Source organism: Emydura macquarii, unplaced genomic scaffold (genome assembly GCF_026122565.2).
Source record: "Emydura macquarii macquarii isolate MOO-44397 ecotype Brisbane River unplaced genomic scaffold, CSIRO-AGI_Emac_v2 contig_1551, whole genome shotgun sequence".
NCBI classification, from domain to species: Eukaryota; Metazoa; Chordata; order Testudines; family Chelidae; genus Emydura; species Emydura macquarii.
The window spans coordinates 7,247,687-7,270,675 of NW_027131688.1; the positions used below are offsets into that span (position 1 = coordinate 7,247,687).

Sequence of the window (22,989 nt, forward strand, 5' to 3'; positions counted from 1 at the left end):
ACTCCAGAGCCCTGAATCAATGAAGAGCTCACAACTGGAATTAGATTCATTATTCAGAGTAGTGGGTTAGAGCCTGGGTGTGTCTCTGTTCTCTACACAGCATTAATAACTGTTCCCTAACTATATACAACACACGCGGTCTTGCTACGTATTCACAATGCTGCTCTGTGGGGGCTTCTGCAGCAGAGGACAGGGAGACCCACTAGAGGGTTTCTAACGTATTCTAAAAGGGGGCTGCCTAATTCCTATAATCCTCAACTCAGGCTGACCAGCAGAGTGACTCTGTCTCCAAGGAAGACGTGCCGCTTTATCAGCTGCGGATCAGGCCCTGTACTCTTAAACACAGCAAAGAGAAACTTCAGCATGATCAGATATGATTATTAACCGTAATACACATCTAGTCCTTATCTCACACGTTTCACCAGTAGATCTTGAAGGGCTTTTCAAAAGAGGTTAGTATCATTATCCCCATTTTACAGATGGGGAAACTGAGGCACAGACCGGTGATGTGATTGCAGAGCAAAGACAGGAATCAAACTCCATTCTCCTGAGTCCCAGTCCAGTGCCCCATTTACTTACTAGGCTGCACTGCCTCCTTCCCATGGGAAGACTTCTTCCCAAATGCCAGTGGTCTCACTAAGAACCGGCTCCTCAGACGCCTCCTACCTCTATTCTAGGGGCGAAATCTTTCTCCATGAACTCTTTCCACCGCTGCCAGCTCAGCTCCCCGCCTGCTTTGAGGTCTGCAGGTGGAAAGTGCTAGGTAAGGACTAGGCGGCATTGCTGGCAGTAGCTGATAATGCTGCAGTTTATATTTTTTGATCAATGTCTAATCGTGCATTCAGGCCTGCAAGGAGCTCTCACCCTTCACGGGAGTCAGCGGCACAGGGCACGTCAGAGCAGACCCATATTCGCAGGATGCACCCGCTGGTGTCACTGAGTAATGGGAACCATGAAAACACGCACAGATCTAGAGGACAGGTCAAAGTGAATTACTTAGTGCTAGCTACAAACGACCAACAAGAATCAGTCTGCAGGAAGGCCTAGCAGACCACATGTACAGTCACTACCTCTCTCGACCGTCACTGTAAAATCACCGATTCTTTATGTAACCTACACTTCGGCTCTCCAGAACGTGTTCTAAATGCAGATGCATCAGTTTGCTTGCAGGGGATTCCTAGAAATGAGAGTGCTGCATGACACTAACGGCAGAGTACAAATGGGTGCATTGACACTGATGTGCCCAGAAAACCAGCAGCAATTTACACCAGTTGTCTCTTCAGGCAGGAATCGTACAACATCACCATGCCAAGTCCTAGTCACTAGCACGTTACCATGTCCACCTTGGACCCTTCCCTGCATTCTATGGTCCTTTTCCACCGATTCAGACAACTGAGAATGAGTCAATCTTTCTCAGCTCTGGGTTGCTCTTGGCTCTCCTCATAGTGAGTTCTGGAAGACGGTTTTAGTGACTTGACCTCGCACATCTACATAATGATAGGTCAGGGCATTGTTTTGATATAATGTAATATATTAAATTGTCCAGCACTTACTACTGCCTGGCACTTCTGGGCCACATTCTCCCCTCTGACCTTTACTGCCCATCTCTTCTCCTCAGTGATGGATTCTTGCTGAATATTCTGCACTTTTTCAGTGAATAGCACTTCAACTGACGTCAATGGAATTTTTGTGCACAGAATATGCAATAGAGATTTTCACTAAGGATAATTGATCTCTAGCATGGATCAGCAAGGGTAAATTTTAACCTTTGGCTGAATGCACCAATGGCAGGCATGAGATATTTTAAAAAAGAGCCCAAAGCTCTGTAAAGTTCCTCTTAAGGACTCAATCAAACTAACCGATTCAGTAGATCGTATTTATTTAGTGTATCATACGGACAATAAAGCACAAATGTTCCATCAGCATATGCAGCAGTAAACTATTTGAAAAGACCGCAGGAAATAGGATTGGAGAAATCCTGAGGTCACAGCTTTGCATTCATCACTATAGTTGTTAACCACTGTATCTATGTACCTGTGATTTATCAGCCAGGTATTTGAATAGACAGCGTTGTTCAAATAGCCATCTTTGGCAAGGGACCTTCATCTGATGACAAGTGAAATGTATCACCAAGAGTCCTCATTGCTCAGACACCATAAGGTGAAATGAAGCAGACTCTAATCTTCTGCACCGAATGTGACTGGCTGCTAAGGGGTGCAATGACTCTTTCAGGGTAATCAGTGAGATCTTGTGTTTCCCAGGTATAATTTAATCACCTATACATAATTACCTACCCCACTGAAAAATGTCCAGAGATCCATGGAACTCAGGCTGATATGCCCACTTATGCAGCAGTGCATTAGTTAAACAAAATTGCCAACAACCACTTTTCTATGTAGCTCATGATTTGTACTGACGCTCCATTGTTTGCAAATACCCTTTTACTGCTTTTATCCCTATTTCTAGGAAAATATTCTATTTTATTTGACTGTTTGTGAAATTGAAGCCGGAATAATCCCCTTTGGTTTAACTCTCTGGGTCTAAGTTTGCTTTCACTTATACTGGTGCAAACCACTTATACTGGTGCAAATTCCATTGAAGTCAGGAGTTGCACCAATTTACTGAGAAGAGAATCAGGTCTAGTCTGTCCATGAACCAGTAACCCTAACGACATCAACACAAGAGCATCCACAGCTCTGGAACCTGTGTTAACTAGTGTCCGGTTGCAGTACAATCAGCAGGGGAGCTCACACATTGCTTTTTGGTGTGTTCTGCCATACCAAAGCGGGGAGGCTAGTTCAGTGCTAATTTCTGACACCAAAGTGAGCTGAAATGATTGTACTGAGAGGGAGAAGCAGGGCCTAGTGGCTAGGCCTGTAGACTGGAGCCCTGGCTCTGCCACTGACCAGCTGTGTGACCATGCTCAAATCACGCTCCTGCTCTGTGCCTCAGTTTCCCTCCTAAACGTATTGAGATTGTAAGCTCTTTGGGGCAGGGACTGTCTCTCACTATATGTTTGCACAGTGCCTAGCATAGGTCCTCTTGGCACGACTGCAATACAAATGATGATAATATATTGCCTACACTGATAAAATACCCTGTTTTCTAATACCAGCCAGCCTCTCACAAGCCTTTTATTCCTTCTGCCAGCAATTTCTCAAGAAGATCCTCTGTACCCATGCTTGTGAACCAGGGTTTGGCTCTTGTTGTCAAAGAGCTGGCGCTCCACTGAGTGTGTTGCTACTGGCTCAGATGCTGCTCTTTCCACAGCACGTTGCAGCAAGCGAAGGTCACTGCTTCCATTGATTTTGGTCGCTTGATATATTTTGACATGTTAAATTAACCGGTTTTAACGACAACCTAGGATCCGCACGCACAGCAGCTGTTTGCGGCACTATGTGTGGCTCTAAACTGAGGGGCTAAATTCTGCTCCCAGTAAATGCTAACTTTCAGGGCAACCGTCCATAAACAGATTCCCGGCTAGCAAGGCGTCAGGATGGTTTCCCTAGTCGCTGCAGACACAGCCTGCCTGTGCTCTGCAGCCCAGCTTTGTAAACCATTTCATGGCATAGCTAGGGCTAGTTTACAGTGGCCAAGGGAATTGTGCTCCTTCCTTGCCTGCGTTTTCAAGGGGAAATGGAAATAGGACTGGGCCCCGAAAGCTTCATCACCTGAATAAGCCGAGAGCAATTTGCCCAACTGGCCAAGACAAATCTAATCCCCGTCTATCCCCTTCATTAACACGGCTCCTCTGGGACTTGGCAACTCACGCCGAAAGCTATTTCTGCTGCTCTCACCATCGTCTCGAACGCTGCTGCTGTTAGCAACTGAGCCCGCACACTAGATCCTGGGTCCTCAGCCTGGGAGGCTGCAATCAAGTCAAGGCTAGGGTTTGCCTACCCTCCAGGCGCGCAGTGCCTCATGACAACGGGAGAGGAAGTCCTGACATTTTCTTCTGCTATAACCAAGGGTCAGGACACGTGAGGACGGAGGGTCCCAGAGCTTGGCCTCCAGCTGAACCCAAACGTCTACACTGCAGATTTGTAGCCCTGCAGCCCGAGCCCTGCGAGCGTGAGTCAGCTGACTCGAGCCGGCCGTGGCCGTGTCTTTCGTCAGTGCAGCCCCCATGGCTTTCTCAGATTCTCTACTCGTTGGCAGCCATTCAGATGACCTGATTTGGGCCATACGGCTGCGCTGCAGGCAGAGCAGGCACTGCCCAGTCATGGAACCTGCTCCGGTTCCTCAAGCAGGCGTTGACCACAAACACCAGTGCAAGATAAACTCCACCTGAAGAGAGCGGGTGTTTCTCTGTCTGTCGGGCCACTGATGGACTGTGTAAATGGTGCGCCAAATGCGCAGAAAAGCAGCAGCGTCCCCTTCGTCCCGTCCTGCTGTGAAAACGCTCTCCTGGGAAAGGCGCATGCTGCCAGGGAGGCAACAAACACGGGATTGGCAAAACGATCTTTATCTTCTTATCTTTGCAGCTTAAATCTGGGTTCAGTTCTCGCCCGATAATGATTCCATGTGCCTCTTCCTACAAAGTCCACGCTTTCAAAATATTATCAGTGGAGTCACCATCTGCTATACCTGGCAACGCATGGAAATCTCTGACAGTTTTATTTTGGCGAAGAGTTAAATTAAGAAAATGGTTTCAAGGGGAGACTAAGGTCAATGGCAAGTCAGTCTAACCCCCGGGCCTACTGCAGATCAGATGCACAATGCTGGTTCTCATTAGGCCGTCACTATTCGTGCATTGTCTGTATAACTCGCTGTGAAGTATGGAACTCCGAAGTGTATGTGCAATAGACAATGCGAGTGCATGTACGGGTTGCACTGCAGGACTCAAGCATTGGAGATGTGTGGCTGAAACACTAGACTGAACATGGGAATTTTAAGCCTACAATATTATGCAAAGTCAAAACATTTACGATTGTCATCAGCAATGTGATTAGCGGGGCCTGGACCAAGCCCAACACGTTTATGAGGCACGATTAATGAATTTCCCACGGATGCCCAGAGTGGAGCGTTCAGCTGTGAGCACGATTGTCCTGTAATTCGGGCCCAGTGCCCAGGTGGACTCAGGAAGTGACGTGTGGTACCTCGTAACTGCAGCAACCGACTCTGAAGAGAAAGGGGTGCTTGGGCTGCCTCTGTCTCTGCTTGGAAATACGCAGCGAAGGCAGAGGATTGTGTAACCTGGACACAGCCTGCTCAGAAGGGAGAGACACAGGTCTCCACGCAGAAAGGCCACGGCTGGGGAGCTGAAAGGGTAGAGCGGCTGTCCTGGCTGGACCACTGAGAGGAGACACGAGGCGGTTGTGGGGCTAATTGGGAGGGGCTAATCAGGCCCTCAGGTCTCACTAGGTCCTTTCTCAGGCCGGCTCCCATTGACTTGTGTGGGGTGTTGCCCAAGTGTCCCCCACTGCTCAGTGTGTGTTGTGTCCCCCTCTGGGCCTGCTCCATGGAGGACAAAGAGGCTGCCACGGCTCCCGAGCCTGCCTTGTTAGCTCGAGGTGTAGAGGCTCAATTTTCCAGCTCTGGAAGGCCCCACATCAATCGCTGGCGTCCAAGCCCTGAAGGGACTGAAGATTTGCCGGCTTCCTGGAGCTGGGAGGACTGTTGCCATCACAGCAGGCCTTTGGGTGGGGAACCCAGCGACGCAGCCAAAACACCGGCTCCGTCAGTATCCGAGATGGCAGCTCTGTAATGCCATGTAGCGTTGCTCTGTAGTTTTCCCTGTGCGCCCAGCGGGACAGCCGAAGATTTCCTGCAGGGAATCTCTCCTCAGCTTGGTCACTGGCCGCAGGGTTGGGAACACAGAAGCAGAGCCATCATGTCTGCCTGAGGAAAGAGGGTGTCCACGGACAGTCCGGGAGCTGTATTAACCCTTCAGAGGGAAGCCTGGGCACTGCATCAGGCACCCCATCATCTTTGCTCTCAGACTCGCTCTCCCTGCGTCCAGCCAACAAGGCGGATTTAATGTCGTCAGCACAAGGCTCCCCTCCAGCATGGAAGCAGGACGATGAGCTGCTGAATTTCCACTAGCCACTCCTGGCTAATAGCAGGCTAGCGCCGGGGCGGACGTCCACGCTGCAGGAAGCCGTCGTCCCTGAGCGGAGGAGCCGGGTGGCCGGCGCTTGGAGAAGCGCGTGGCTCGGTCTCTGCTTGACATGCTAGTCAGCCCGGAGACGTTAGCAGTTCATCGGTTTCTGGATCAAGATCTTGAACTGGATCAAGCTGCTCCGGGGTGCTAACCCCTTCCCGCTGGGACCCTCGGCAGGACAGTGGGCCCGGACTGGCAGGAAGCCGGGCCGTAGCACAGCCAATCTCCAGGCAACCTAACGAGCGGAGCCAGCCTGGGATACCCCGCCCGTTTGGCGGGGAGCGTCAACGGGTCGGCTTTTGACCCCGGCAGCAGATGCGGCACTTCAGCGGCTGTGTGAAGCCTTTGCCAATAAGCCTGACTTGGCCCCAGCCCTGCTTCAAGCCTAGCCTCGCGCCCCGTGACCCGGTTCCGATTCCTGACCTCAGACGCCTGTTCTAACCAGCAGGCACGGCTCCCGCTCTGACCACTGGGCCTGACTCCTGCTCCAAGCCCTCGGCACGGCTGCCCACGCCCTGGCCGCGGGACACAGACCGTGCCGTAACAGACAAAGACAGGAGGGAGAACTGTGTCGTAACTGGGGCGAGGAACCCAGGGGGAGCTGGGGCCAGAGACTGTGCCATCCTCCAACCAAGGCTGTGAGTGTTGCAGGGGAAGGGGCTGTTTTTTGACTTCCGGGCGCAGAACGAGGCCCCGATCCTGACGGAAGCTGCAGGCGCTGCTGTGAACCGAACAGTCGCTACCGCTCAGGACACTCAACCCGCCGCGCCGCGTGTCAGGAGCAGCCCCCGCTCGTTCAAAATCCCCAGCCCCGTAGGACAGAAGAACCCACCCTGCGGTCGCGACTGGTCCAAGCAGCGGGGCGCCGAATCCCTGTCTGCTTTCCCGTGCGTACTCCCGAGGAAATCCCTCCTTCCGATGCCGATTTCAGCTGGTATTTATGACGGACAGAAAGCCGCCCCTACGCTCAGCGCTGGACTGCGCTGCTGACGGGCACCGCGGCAACGGCATGTAAGACTGGGAGGTCTTTGGCTGGGGTAGGGCCGTTCAGAGCACCAGCTGCCTCCTGTGCAGATGTGCGAAGCCCACGCTCGCCTCTGGGGTGCAGCTTTCTAGGGCCACCGGGTCAACTCTGGCCCTGTGCCTCCTGGGTGGGCTGGCCTGGGCCCAGGGCGCGTCTGACTCCTCAGCACAACAATGCAGGACTTATTTCCTGGGCTTCCCTGGAGGGGTGTCCAGCTAATTTGCCCCCCCAGGGTCAGGGCCCCCTGGGCATATGGTGGAAGCAGCAGCTGGCGCTAGGCAGGGTTCGCTCCGTTCCTGCAGAGAGCAGCAGTAAGCAACACCTCAGGGCCAGGGCAGAGTCCCACGTCATCAGGCTTTCGGTGCATGAGGCAAAATCCACCCTCCCTCCTGCGCCGCTACTCCAGTCTCGGGGCTGGGAGAGCAGCTGCTGTCCCTCCAGGCCTTTGAACAGGGAATCAGGACCCTGGATCTCTGTTAGGCTGACTTCTATGACCTCTCCCTGAAATAATCACTGCACCATACGCTGGGCCCAGAGACCTCACCAGAAGCCCCCATGCTAGGCCCCAGCCCCCTGCATCGGGGTGGATTTCATCCACAGTAAGCGCCAGGGCCATCCCATCTGCTGAGTCACGCCACACCCCTGGGCGGGTGCTCAGGAGCAGGGATTGAACCTGGGACCTTCAGCTCTACGAAACATAAGCCACACCGACCTCAGCTGAAAGACTCAGTAGGCCCGAGCTGTAACTGGCCCATCAACCTCTATCTGTGACCCAGTCAGAGCACCACACGGACCGGGCACCAGGCCTCGCTGGGAACTCTGCCTTGGCCCACTTCTGTTCCTCACTCCCTTATTTCCCAGGCCGGTGGGCTCAGGCGTCTCCCTGTGTTTAACAGCCAGGGGCAAAGGAACAGGGCAGTAATTGCCAAAGCCTCCTTGCCTGGCTCTCTGGGGAGCCCCTCGGCACCCACAGCTGGACCACCAGGGGAAAGGCTGCTGGGGTGAGAGCAGGCTCCATCGGTCCCAAAGAAAGAGGGTCCATTAGATTTAAAAGGAAGACAATCTGAATCTCAATGAAATAGGCCCCTCCCACTCCTCTGACACCTCCTTAGCTCTGGGCAATTACCCTTTTCAGTATCCGGACACAAACCCATTTAATTGACAGCCTTGGTCACCTTCCAAGGGCCAGCACAGCGGGCCCACACTTGGAACTGAGCGGCTGGTCATGCAATGGACATCTTCAAGACCATGCGACCTCGCCAAAACCGTGGAGTAGCTGAATATAACGAGTTGGTTCTAGCTGCAGGGGCCTGAATTGCCTTATGCTTTTAAGAGCCATAAACGACTGGACTCACAACCAATCCACCTGGCTCTGAAATCACGGAGCTTTCCTTTTGCTTTTCCTAATGACGAAGTGAGAAGCGTGATGATCGGGGCAGTTATCTATCCTCTTATATAATTGTAACCGTATCTCCCAGGTGATCCCTGAAATAGAAGCAAGATATTAACCTGAGACTGGTTCTCTGTAAAGCGGGTTTGCAATTGATCACCAATACTGGGGACAAAACTGCTAGCTCCATCTAATCCGCATACACACACAAATCAGGGTCACAGTATTGCACAGATAATGGTCAGGCTCTGAAAATTTACGGCACTATAATGGGAGAACTGGAGACTTTTCTGGCCGTCTTTTTGCTTCTGTGCAATTCAGATATTGGATTTTGTTGCTTGATCTTTGCCCTTTTTCAGTGAAGACCACCTCTCTGGCTGACTGTCCCAAAAGCATGGCAGGCTGGATTGGTCTCTGAGTTTAGGAGCTTTCCATTTTCCTTACTGATCCGCTAGTGACAAGCATGATGATCTATTCGGCACGAAGCCAAGTAGCAGTAAAAGGGGGGCTAGAAGCCAAAGCCTCTTTGTTACTTAGGGCTTGTCTCCAGTTAAATCACTGCAGCGGCACAGTGATGTAGGTAGTCCACCTCCCTGAGAGGCCGTAGCTAGGTTGATGGAAGAATTCTTCTGTTGACCTAGCGCTGTCTACACAGGGACTTTGGGGGGCGCTTAACAACGCTGCTCAGGGGTGTGGATTTTTCATGTCCCTGACCGACAGTTAAACTGACCTAATTTTCTAGTGTAGCCCAGGCTTTACTCTTGATTGAGCATCTTTTCATTAGAAGAAGCAGAGTATGAAACAACAATGAAATTGCAACATATGCAAAGCAGGAGAGTTTACACTGAAAATCCACTTTTCCTACAAACAGCGATAAACAATTTCAGGGCTAAGGAGCTGAATCCTTAGCTGGCGTAAATGGACCTTAAGGAAGCTACATTGATAGATCTGAGCTTGCCCCCAGTTCATGTTGGAAGTACACGGGAGTGGAGAAGCGCAGTTGTGAGGAGGGAGCAGATTCTTTGCACCACTCTGTGATGATGGAGCAGAGATTCTTCCAACCACTCTGCCTCAATGCATGAAAACTTAAATAAAAGCTTTTTTCAAAAATAGTTGCAAACATCCTCCGGCTCATCTATGGCCCTGATCCAAACCGCACTGAGGTCAATGGAAAGATTCCCATTGACTCCAGGGAGATTTAGAAAGGGCCATAAGAGTCCGGCAATTTTCCTGTACACATTACTTTGGAATGAGAGAGTTGAAGGCAGATTTTAGAAGAACTTCAAGCATTTGACTGCATAACTAAGGATAAGTCTCCAAAGGGCAGCCTCTGTGTGATTAAAAGAACATACAGTATTCATCAGCTTACAGATGAAAACTAGGATCACATTAATTTTGCATGGAAGTAGATAGGTTACAAAGCTCTCCTGCCAGCCCCACACTGCTCGTGTCCAATCCGAGCCTTGCTGAATTATGGAACATGCTGGGAGGAGGCTAATAGGATGTAACTGATTGGGTGGGAAGTTTGGCAGTGCTGGGTGGGAGGTTGGGAAAGAGTTCAGAGCAGCTGCACACGTTTTGGTTGCGATCACTTTGATAACTCAAAGGGATTTTTTTTTCTTTACGTGCTAAAGGAGGGCACCAATCAGAACCCTCTGTTGCTAATTACTGCCTGTCATGAACCATTTTTGTCATCCGCTGCAGCTCACTGCAACCTTAAAAATAGACAATTTATTCCAAAAGCTTTTCTTCCCGATAAGATGACATTAACTGTAATTTACATTTTAATACAGCCCCTAAAAGACAATAACATCTGCACTCATCTCTGCATAAGTATCTTCTTTCCTTTTTAGTACTTGACACTAGATTGCTGGATTTTGCAACCTTCGTTACCCAACCCCGTGAGAAGGAATCATCCCCTATAGCATTAGCCAGGGGCATTCTGCTTTTCCCCCCAACTGAGGAACCATGTATTGTCCATAGCTAAAGTCAGCCCTTGGCTTGATTTGATCCGGCATGGCAAATCTTATGTCCCAATTAGATCTGGCTGAAAAATGGGGGGTGGGGTAGGACAGGGTTTGGGGTGGAGATTTTTGATTTTTTTGACTGAAATTCAAATACTGAAAATTTTTGGCCAAAACCAGAAATGTGGAATTTCTGCCATAGTGTCTCATGCTCCTGTTCTCCTTTATAGGCTGGGCTCCCTGGTCAAACTATGTCTCCCATGATGCACCATGTTCTACTCTCTTGGAAGGCAGAGCCAGTGCATCATGGGAGTCCCCAGCCATCGTGCATCATGGAAGATGTAAGCCATCCCGGGAGCCCGACCCATAGAAGAGAATGGGAACATGAAGTAACTAAACTACATCTCCCATGATGCACTGCAGCACGCATTCCAAATCAAAGTATTTTGGTTTTCAAGCATTCATTTTTTGATGAAAAATTGACAGTTTCCACAGAAGCTGGATAGTATTTGTGAAAAATGTCTCGCTGTACAAAATCCAATTTTTTGACAGAACAATTTTGAGCTGCCTTAGACTCGGTATTAAAGAGACGATGCTCTTGGTCCCTTTCCTCCTTTCACTGAACATTGTCCAACAAACTGAGCACTGCTCCTGCTGGGGCTAAGGAAGTTCCTATATCCCACCCTTCCAGCTGGAACAATGCGGCGCAAAGGGCAAAGGTTGATTTTAAGCCAAGGAAAAAGGAATTGGTCCTACAGAAAAGGGGGAGGCGGCTCTGACAGTCAGCGCTACCTGCTAGCTAGAGCAGAGCTACACTAAAATCTTGTGTCAAATCAGAAAGGAGTTTGGTGAAAGAGCAAAGATATACATCATCCCCGTCAGTCTGCTGTTGGTAGTAACAGGGCCTGTGTGCTAGATAGTGGAGAATCTGAGCTCAGACATCAATAACTTGTTATCATGGCCTGAAGATGCTTCCAAGAGAGGTCATTCCATAGTGCACTATGCTGACGGTAGCTTCACTTACCCAATGAAATTACTTTCAAAATCCAATAGCCCAACTGGAACTTTTCATGAGAAACCCGATAAATCGAAATCAATGGGTCCGTAGGGCATCACAAGGCACTTTAATAGCCAGCCAGATTGAAAGGCTAAGGCCGTTAAATTACTGACATTTGCCTTGTCTCTTTCTCGTGTCCCTGCTTTCTAGGTTCAAAATTGCCATTTGTTTCTGACTGAGATAGAGACATCACCTAGTGCCCTCATTAACCATTAGAACAAATAAGCAAGAGGTGTGGTGAATTCTCCGTCCAGGGTGGAATGTCTCTTTCTACAAGACATGCTCTAGGTCCACCACAAGTTGGGTGAGATGCACTGGGTGCTCTTTCTGGTCTGTGTTACGCAGGAAGTCAGAATCAATCCTCATAATGGTTCCTTCTGTTCTTAAAATCTACAACTGAAACTAAAGAGAGGTTGTCTTCCCAAATGCAGATAGATAAAGGAGCTATCAGTTGGGGGGGAATACACCTTTTGTGGTACAGAACTAACGGAAGCCAAATTTTACAGCAGTGGTTAAAACGCAGGCAGAAGGAACAACTGGAAAGATTCTGACATTCAGGCCTAACTTACAAAGTCCATGTGTAATTTGTACAAAGTATTTCCAGTCAGTAAGTTTCAATGGAGATCAGATATTTACTATAGAAGAAGCCTCTGGAAAGGGGGTTTGTAACTTGAATGCAGTGGCATTAATGGTCATCAAATGCTGGCAGTACCATGTGTAGGAAACTTGAATTATCCCATTTCCATCAAAGGGTTTGTAAGCTGCAGTACAGAGCCCAGATTTCCAGTGCATCATATACAAATGGAGAACTAACTAAAAAGTCCCAGGGAAGCTGGATCTACTAAAACAATTTAGTAAACCCAGCAGAAAGCAAAGCAATATTGGAAGGCTATAGGCATAAAATCTCATTGCTAAGGGACAACTCAGGGTAAAAATAAATTCTGATAGAAAGCCCATTTACATTTGACTTCTTTAACAGGTCCCCAAACTCATGCATTTTGCAATGTCATCTCTTTCCTCTGCAGCCTTTGCTGCCTCTCAGGATCCATGAGCCAGCTCTCTGTTCTAATACGAGTCTGATGGCTTCATTTCATGATACCCAGGAGCACCTGAGATGAACTACCTCTTGCTATTAATCCCAGATCTTATCTGCAGTCTCTGCAAGGTGTTCTCCTGCATTGGGCATTAGTTCCTTATCTCCGTTTGCAGTATATTGTGTCCAAGACACTTTAAACCTTTTCCAAACAATCCGCCCTCAGGTAGCAAAAGAGTGAACTTTCCAGCCTTTAACACCTCTTCATAGCATCTTCCTTGTCTGCTCCACAAGGTGCACAGATACCTCCCCGGGGCATGAACAAGGTATAAAAGACTGAGAGACAGAAAACATGGAAACTAGAAAGCTTTTATAAAAGAAAGCATAGGAAGGTCTCATGTTAGCTTCTCAAAGGGTAACACACTGAGGAAGGAGGCTCATTTTAATCGTATGAGGCTCTTAGTGGTACCTTCAACAAGAAAAAATACTCTATGTATTTCCTTGTTTCCCCAATTCCTCTCTGCCCCCCACAACTCCCCAAACTCCAAGAGTTTCGGCTGGGAGTTTGGAAGAACCTAAAGGAGTTAGGTGCCTGATGGGAGCTGGGTAGGTACCCAATTACCTTAAACTTTTTTTGAAAAATCTCAGCTCTCATTTCTGAAGCCACCTCCCCTGATCTGGGTCCGGAGGCGTTACGTGAGTACAGCAGGTGACTGCTTTCACCTCTGGAGATCTGGATTCATACACTGGCTAAGACCAGGAGTGATAGGAGTTTTGTGACCGCAGCATAGCCCCTAGCAGACATCTGTCCACTTAATCAATCTCTTCAGGGAATCTGATCATTGTTGTTCAGGTACGAGGGCTTAACAGGCAGGGTACTGCAGCTACAGATGAAAATGCATCGAGAACAAAAGTCACCCATATGCCAAAGGCCAGACTGGTCCATGTAAGCCTTATTCTTGACAGTGCAAGTGAGACTTAGCAGTGGCTATGTTTTGGGCTGCCTTGTATGTGAATTTTACCCTGGAAGAACTGTACAGAGAAGCCTGTATGTCACGCACCCAAGTTACCTGGCTTTGGATCATATTGGTCTCTTGCTTTTGGTCAGCATCGCATTTTCCAGCACCTCGAATTTAGAAATAAACTGACCATCAGAAAAATACAGCTAAGGGGGTTATTTCCACAGAGTGAAGGGGGATTCTTGGCTGGTAATTTACAATGATGCCCACCACTGCTTCTCACAATGATGGCATTTTTTGTTCTAAAAACTAAGTCCTTAACCCAGAGCATGAATAGGAGGGGTTTGTGTTGGAAGTCCTGATCGCCACATGCATTTTGCAACATAAGGAAAGGGGGGGGGGTGGAAGAAGAGTGACAAATGTCCCACTTTAGGTAATTTTATTACAAATAGGTCCACCCGTGGGACAAATGTGAGTTGGCTCTTTGGGCGAACAGGGATTTGTGCTGCTCTGTCAGTGGAATGTGTGTCAGATAAAGTAGGTCAGCTCTGAAGCACGGTTAACACACATTCCAGAGCGGAAATCTTGGTTACATGGACAAAGGCATCTGCAGCATCGACCCAGCGCTCAGAGCAAAGCTGGGCTCGCTCTTCTTCTTCCTCTTCCTGCCTTACAAACAGTGCCACTGCAAGCGATGTTTGCAAACAAGCAGGTGTGTCTAGCAAAAAGAGCTTTTCCAGAGCCCCTGCTGTGTGGCAGTGCAAACTGCGCGCAAGGTGCAGAATGCAAGGGCGACCATTCTGACTCAGCCATGTCTCATGTCCACTTTGTACCGGTATAAATGACTGCTGGGAAATGAGGAATCAGGTCCTATGCTGCAGTACCTGGACAGCTTCCCTCTTGACAGATGCCGCTAACATTTCCATCCCCTGTTCAGCAATCCCCAGGCTCCCAGTGCAAATGCTCCTGGCTTTGTTACATTTCACAGTCAATGCCAATCACAGCGCGACCTCAGGCTCAGTGGCAGCTGAGGTCCTGTCCCCCTTGGTATGACAGCTGCTCTGTAGTTTCATGCGCAATGCTGCTGACATTTCACATCCCCTTTCCATGGCGGCTGAGCTCCTATTTGACCCTGAAGGCAGCATCAGCCCAACAGCGACTGCAGAGTGCAGGCATCAGAGCCTTTGTGCTGGGGAATTATCGCGGTGGGTGGAAGAACGGTGCAGCTTTGCAATGACTCAAGCAACAAGGAAGAAATCTTCCCAGCCGCAGAGGGGTCGTGGAAAAGAAGGACTGAAGCACAGAGGGACTGACGGAGGAGATGAGGCTGCAAAATGGCTCCTCAGGACAATTCACAGATTCCAAGGCTGGAAGGGACCACTGAGATTCATCTAGTGTGACCTCCTGTGTGACACAGGCCACGGGACTGCCCCCAAATAACTCCAAGAGCAGATCTTGTAGAACAACATCCCATCTTGATTTTAAAATGGTCAGTGATGGGAGAATCCACCACAACCCTTGGTAAGTTGTTCCAATGGTTAGTTACTCACCGCTAAAAATTTATGCCTTATTTCCAGTTTGAATTGGTCTAGCTTCAACTTCCAGCCGTTGGATCGTGTTAGACCTCTCTCCGCTAGACTGAAGAGCCCTTTATTAAATATTTGTTCCCCATGTAAGTACTTACAGACTGTGATCAAATCACCCTTAACTTTCTCTTTGTTAAGCTACATAGATTGAGCTCCTTGAAGTTTCCAGGAAGTTTTCTACTAAGAAGATAACAGAAGAATGGCCATCCTGGGTCAGACCAATGGTCCATCTAGCCCAGTATCCTGTCTTCCGACAGTGGCCAATGCCAGGTGCTTCAAAAGGAATGAAAAGAACAGGTCATCATCAAGTGAGCCATGCCACTGCCCATTCCCCGCTACTGGGAATCCTTTAATTGTTCTCATGAAGTTTTTCTCTGACCCCTCTCCAGTTTATCAACATCCTTCTTGCATTGGGGGCCCTGTCTCTGGCCTCCCGAGGAAGGATGCTAACAGACCCTCGTGCAGTGTGCATTTACCCAGGCCTGGTGCAAAGGGTGAACATGTCACCTTAGCAGAGCAAAGGCGCCGTGACACATGCAGGCGCACACACCGCACAGGACTCTCACACAATTAAGACAAGACCGTGTTATGTAACCTGCTGCTCACTCCCAGATAATCTCCAAAGCACCCCATCCTGCTGCCTTTCTCTCTTATTCCCTAGCATGGGAACTAAAGGGAACGGTCAAGTTGTTGAGTCTAAAAACGTGACCACATTGAGACTGTTAGCAGCTGGTGAGGGATGGTTGCTGGATATGAAATACGGATTGCTTTGGAGAGTCCACCACATTGCCAGTGAGAAATTCAAAGCAGCATTCAATAGTCACTGCTGTTGGGAGACCCATAATATTACACGGGCACTTCCCGCTGGCTCGCACCAGGTCGCACCAGGCAACCTTCCCTCTTCCCACGAGCCCTTGCTGCAGCTGCACTCACAGACCAGCTGTGGCCAACATTTTCAGACGTGGCCGTCCACAGGAAGGCCCCGAAATAGAAGTGGCCAGAGGGAAGCTGATGGGAGCTGTGGGTACTCAGCACGTCCGAAAGGGAGAGGCACTTGCAGTTAGCTGCCTGAGTCTGGATTGAAAGTGGCTGGCTTTAGGGAGCCAAGTCTGAAAATTCGGACTTGTGTGTGGAGTTTAAAAGAGTCCAGTTGGTGGCTGGTATTTTTATCTGTGGCAGAGCACCAGCCCTGCACTCAGGGCTCTGGAACACTGATGGGAAAACAATTTCCCCACCCCACCCATTTTATTGCCACGTAGCCCTGTCCCCCTCTCCCTGACTTAGGCAGGGCTACCACAGACTGCTGGCTTTGATCAGATTCGGCACATTGCCCCATAAAGAACAGCCAACTACAAAGCAGAGCGGCTTTGGTTTCAAACTCTGCCTTCCGGCAGCGCTGCAGGGCGAAGCGGAGGCTCTGACTTTGGAGGAGGGCATTAAACGGGTGGCCAAACAGGCACGAGATCAGAAAGGTGTCCGTGACATGACTGTTGTGTCTTCGTGAATGAGAGGGGAGGCGATCTCTGCACCTGTGAAAGGGGGTGGGGTGTTGGTCCACGCGACAGCTTCCTTGCTGAGACGTGGTTCAGGTGATGAAAACGTGTGAGAAGCCCTAAGACAGAGCATCGGGTTTCTTCATTTTGAGGGTGAACGTGAGATTAACGACAACGCCCTCCAGGCTCCCTCAGTTCTCAGGGTGGGAAAACGTGGCTGCATCCATCCTGCCAAAGATCTACAGAACGAGTCCAAGCCGTTCGGCTGGCCGGACGCAGTGCTGGGAGCCAAATGCACGTGGAGGGGGAGGAGAAAGGTGAGAGCTGCGCTGCAGGCAGGTTTCTGCCAAGTAACTGAACTGCGCTCAGATAACAGCCCCGGAGAGCACAGCCTGGCATGGTTCTGTCTTCTCAGCGCCTCAGGCTCTGGGTGACCCACTTCAGCGTCTGCTTGGCCGGCTTGCTGATGTAGTTACACCAGACAGTGGATACCGCGCTAGTCCCAACCCATCAAATCACGCCCGCTTGACATGTAGCCATGCCCCGGGCTCCCCTTGACAGCCGCAAACCGGCTGAAAAGCGCTGGCCCTGTTCATCAAGGAACTGCACGGTGACTAACTGAATGGTAATGCTAAGAAGCCTGCCTTCCTTTCTCCTTCATGTCCCACCTTCAGATTCACTCCGGTGCTCTCTATGTAGCTGGGGGTTTCCTCACTGGCGTCCCCGAGCGCCCGGCTGCCACGTCTGACCTGACACCCCGAACACAAAGGTGCAGGCCGTGCAGAGCAAACACGATCACCGTTCTCTTCCTAGTGCATTCCTGTACCTGCCCTCTTTGCACCATGGCTAATTCAGGGGCTGATCTGACAAGGTGCCGGTGACCCTCACCTCCCAGTGAAGCCAACAGAGTCGAGGGCTCTTGCAATAATTGAGGGCTAACAGTCCTACTTTAATTGTAAGCCGACAGTGGGCAAAGGTTCGTGACTTGTGAGACTTTAATCAGAAAGGGTCTACTGGTTTCACTCACGGGCAGTGTTAATAAAAGACTGGTAAACAAGAGGCACAATTAACAAAAACTGGGGTGTCAGAAAGGAAGGCTTATTAAGAAGAGGATGGATTATTCCACCCACCGCCTTTTTGCGGCCCTTAAAAGAGACTTTGGGAAGAAGAGGAAACTGATTACGATCACTGTGTCAGCGGCAGAAGGATTATTGCTGCGGCACCAGACCTTGATACTCCAGTGGGAACGCCAGACCAGCGAGGATCCCAAACACGTGAGATCCTGCTCTGTCTTCTCGCACGTACGCGCCTTTCTGCTTCCCCATCTTCCGCCTGGCCTCTCTCTCTCTCTTGGTTTTTTACCCGATCCTGAAATCAACTGTACTGCACGGCACCAGCCCAGTGAGATGAGATGCCCATTGGCGCTGCTTGGCCTGAGAAGGACCAGTGCAGGAGAGGGACCTGATCAGACCAACCCGATGATATCCCCCCTGACCCAGGAGGTGAGCTGTCAGCAACAGCAGTCATGGCTGAACTGCCAGCCTGAAGCATCTGTCCAGGACTGACCAGCTGGCCTGTATCCCGAAAACATCAACCAAAGTCAGACTTCTGCCGTCTTTACTATCCTATCTCTTCTCTCCCGTCTGGGTCTGTCGGTTTTGTCTCAAGCAGGAAAGTAGCTACAATTCCCAACGCAGAACTGAAAAACAGAACACCCCTCTCCTCCTCGCCAAGAGCTGTGTGATTGAATAAGAGACTCTGATAGGATTTGATTAAGTTTGTTTTGCGGAATCAATCAGTTTCACTTTCAATGCTCTTTGTTTTGATGCTTTTCCTTTTATGTGTTTCAATCGATAAATCTCAAACCTCTGGCATGGATTTTGTGATCTGTTTGCCATGGTACGAAGCAGGCTGAGGTCTCGGTGTATCAAACCCTGAACCTTGTTTAACGTTGGACGGTGACTGGATTATGTTAACAACTTTCAGTCTGGGGGCCCGTATGTTCCATCTCAATCAATACAACAGTGTACTCAGCACCCTGCAGGACCTGGCCAGGAGGCCACATGTTACTCAAGGCAAGAACCATGTTGTCCTACAGGCTGTGAATCTCAGAGGTGCCATGGACACATCTGGTACTACAGAAATAATAAACGAGCAGAATAATCTACACCCATTAAAAATGTCTGGTGTGAAATGCATAGCACCCTTCACAGGGCAGGTCACAGATACAGCAGCCAGAATTCGGAAGCGGAAACACATCGGTTTCAAGGAAGTTTTGAGAGAGAGGGTGAGGCTTTCACACTCTGTAGCCTGATGATTTTGGCCTGGGATGTGGGAGACCTAAATTCAAATCCCTGCTCTGCCTGATTCTGAGTGATCCGGGGGTGAAAAACCTCTGCTTTAAATGAGGCAGATCTGGGATTTGAACCTGGGAGCACGTAAACGTTACAGCTGCAGCGAGGCTGCGGTAGAGTAGGCATTTGCTACATTGATGGAAGGGGTTTTTCTGTGGCTGTAGTAAAATCAGCCCCCCCCCAGTGGGCAGAAGAATTCTTCCACTGACCTACCGCTGTCTACACTGGGGCTTCGGCTGCCTTAACTACATCTCTCGGGTGTGAATTTTTCACAGCCCTGAGCGACACAGCCAGGTCAACCTACGTTCTAGGTGCAGACCAGGCCCAGGTCTCCCATACCTGCCTCCTCCTCCCACCAGGCTTAGCTCTCCTTCCACCGTGGCACTAAAACAGACGTTGAAATCTCTAAAGTTGCTGCCAACTGGAACCGGCGTCTTCCAGGCAGCTCTCGTCAGGACCCCGCCAACCTCTGACTTTGCTGCACGTCTGTGCGTGGCCCTGCACACGTGAGCTGTGGAGCCAGCATGTTTCTGTCGGAGGGGAGATGAGAGCTTCCCTCAACTCAGCTGTGGTGAGCTCTGTGGGATTAGCCCAGCCGTTTTCACCCCTTCCCTGCCACAAACACGCCAAGCCAAGGACACCGAACTGGGGGCAGAGCCGCCACACACAGGTTCCCGCCTCGGACCCCCGGTCCCCGCTTTGCCCTCGAGGCAGAACGCCCGGAACTGACCTTCAGTTTGTGCTCATGCTCCTTGTTGACGCGGGACAGCAGCTGGGCTTTCCTCCTGTTGAGCGCGTCGATGAGGGCATCACACTGCGCCACCAGGCAAGCTTCGAACTCCACGCTGTTCTCCTGTGTGACAAAGCGCATCTCACAGCCCCGGGGGTTTCACCTGCACCAGCGGCAAATCCATCCAGTGGGCGGGGGAGAGGGCGGAGGTCGCTGGGCCCCATGTGGGCTATGGGCAGGGACGGCTCTACTGAGTGATCACTGTCACCCGAGCAACAACGGGCTCCCTTGTCTGTCATACAAACCTGGGGACCAACCGCGCAGGCCTCACGCAGGCAAGGCTCCCGGTAACGTCAGCGGGGCCTTTACCTGCGTCAGGAGTGACTCCTGGGACTATGCTATGCGCCGTTAGGATTCATCTGAGCTCCCGGGACACCAATGACTGCATGTTTGCGATCCCACCTGACGCTGAGCAAAACCGACCCTGGGACCAGCCCTGTAGGAGACCAAGGTGGTCCTCCAGGTCATCCATCAGTCTGTCCTTGGGTGCACTGTCATGCAGTCCTATCCGCCCCGTAGCACGCTGCTGTTTGCAGGAGGAGTGCTGAGCAAGTGGCTTTCCACATCTAGGGGGGCAAGCTGGGCAGGGGGTGCTGGTCTGGGGTTAGGTGAGGGGAGGAGGTGGGGCGGGGCGCTCGTTGGCATGGGACCCCCCCATGCTAACGCCTCTGACTCCACATTGCAGGAAACTCCCATTGGCCCCTCCAGACATGCCCCTTCAGCCGCTCACTGGCCAGACACAGCCCTGGCAACTGGGCTAGGAACTGGCTCTAGGGAGGTGGGGCGGGGGGGTCCACGTCTGGGTAAAGGGGGGGGGGTGGCTTTCCAGTGGCAGACAGGCTGGTCAGGTGGGGCACATGGGGTGAGGGGAGGGAACTGGGAGCAGGGGGGAGCCACAAGGAGTGAAGGCAGCTGGGAGGGGTTGTCTCGGGGCGGGATAACAGTCAGGAAGCTGGGGTGTGTCTGGCAGGCCGGATTAGATGCTGTGGGCAAACGCAGGAAGAACTGGAATAGCCCAAAGCAGGCGGATTTACGGAGCATGAATATGTTTGTCCCAGCGTTTTAAGGGTTAAACAATTTAGCCAAACTCCTCCGGCCTCCACCTGGTGAAGCAACGACTTTGTGCTACATATAAAACGTCACCCAGAACTGCCCTGACAACCTGTGATCGCTCCGGACCCGTGCGATGGCTCTGAATCTTGCAGCGTCCACACAGAACCCAATCCTGCCAGGTCCTACTCAGGGATGTCGTTTTACTCAGGCGAGCAGGCCCACTGAAGGTAATGGCATGAGTAAGGAATACTTGGAGAGTAAAGGGTGGCAGAAGCAAGGATGTAACATGGGATTGTGAAGGAAAGAATAAGCCACCTGTGAGCATCTCTGAGCCCACTGAGCTGCAGGGCATGGCAGGCGGGAAGTCAGTTCCTTCTGGTCCTTCCATCTATGCAGTGCTTTAAATGTGCCTGTTGCCTTAGGGCTAATTGGCCTAATGCCCACAAGGTTTCAGATTTGTTATCAATGCTATGCTAAGCTGGGTCTCTAACAACGCCTTCTTTCTGAAGCGTGCACTGAACGGTCGGAATTTGTGTTCAACTGGGGGTGTTAGCCAGGGTGGGAAAATCCTCTGCTGGTTTTTGGATGTTATCTTCCTTCGGTCATTTCACGTGGTTGCGATCCTGGATTTCGGGGGTTATCAAACCAAACAGTTACTGCACGTGACACGGAGCTGTACCTCTGTACCCGGCAAAGGCACAACCTCGGTTAAAGCCGCCCACGTCCCTACATCCAGCAGAGCTGCCTCAAAAGGCTGCGTAAAATGGGGCCAGGTTGTTAGCAACTGGCCCAGCCTATAACATGAAATCTTGTCAATAACGCATTTGTTTGAACCAACCACAGATATCAGCGCCCTGATAGGGTGACAGCTTTGGATAATGAGCTCGGAGGCTCCAGTTTCCCTTACGCAGGCTCAGATTCTGCAGCCCTGACCCGGGTGAGACATCTCACTAAATTCTACGGGCTAGGTTATTATTAGTGTTATTTGTTCTGCATATGGCCGTCGCCCCTAGGAGCCTGAGTCCTCGACCAGGACCCCATTGTGCTAGGTGTGGTGTAAACACAGAACAAAAAGATGGCCCCTGCCCCAGAGGATAGCCCTGCTGTCTTCCCTGGGAGTGCTCAGATGTTTAGAGTTGAGGACATGGTGTTTAAGTGCTTTGCTTAGCCACCTCCATGAACTCAATGGGGCTACTCGTGTGAGCAAGAGCTCACCAGGAAGGGCCAGGGTTGCACAATCGAGCCCTGCTTGCACAGGAAGACCTACAGGCGGGCTAGACTGTGCCACTCTTACCCTGAATATTACCTTATTCTGTGAGTGGCCCCGCGGGTTCGATGGGGCTGCTCGCGGAGGGAGGTACCACTCAGCATGACGATGTGCGGCTGAATCAGGCCCAGAACGAGCAAAGGGCTCGAGGATCAGGATCACAATGTGGAGGACGCAGCTCATTCAGCAAATACATAAACCAAGTAAGTTCCTGGAAATCTAGGCTGTGGAAATACCAAGTGCTTCCATCCACACTGCTCCCCGGGAGAGAGGCGTCCCAGAAGGAGTTCACATCAGCCCTGTACAAACTGGGGTAGGAAATCCTGCGGGAAACTGTCTCTACACTAAACACAGCAAGCTGGGCAGAAGGAGCCGAATGCAGAGGAAAGGCTGCACTTTGGCTGAAGGGGAGAGGGAAGCAGGCATTTGAATTTGGCAGCCGCAGAGCCTGACTGATGGATTAGCCGCTAGTGCCTTGGGAAAGACAGAAAGGGCGTCATCGTCATGGAGGCCTGAGCGAACAGCAAAACAAGCTCTCCAGGCGACAGAGAGCAGCACTTTACGCAGTTGGATTTTAACCCATTTCTGCTGGGAGGTTTGCCATACATGAACCTTGAAAGCACTGTTTTATGGAGGCGCCGCGCTCATTTCACCCCCGTGGAAGGGTTCAGTTAGGAATCTACACTCAGGCCATCCCCAAATCTTGAGCGAGAGGGGGGCTGGCACGCAGCCTTCTACTGAAGACACACGCGCCGCTGGGGATCAGAAATGGCCGGACACAGCAGCCCGCCTCCTGCTCTGCAAGGGCTGGATCCGGATACCTCTCTCCCACTGAATCGCACTCGCCTGTAGGGAAGATCCTACTGATTTCAGCAGAGTAAGGCACCACACCTGAGTAGTGAGAGGAAGGATGGTC

General features: G+C 50.8%; 1 protein-coding gene across 1 annotated transcript in view; it reads right to left on the bottom strand.

Annotated features, from left to right (window-relative positions):
• Positions 1–22,989, bottom strand: part of TRIM9 (tripartite motif containing 9) — a 120,106-nt gene that overhangs the window by 35,125 nt on the left and 61,992 nt on the right. The window contains exon 3 of the mRNA XM_067554761.1: positions 19,694–19,816. Coding sequence (XP_067410862.1) covers positions 19,694–19,816 — 123 coding nt within the window. The remainder of the gene's footprint in view (positions 1–19,693; positions 19,817–22,989) is intronic.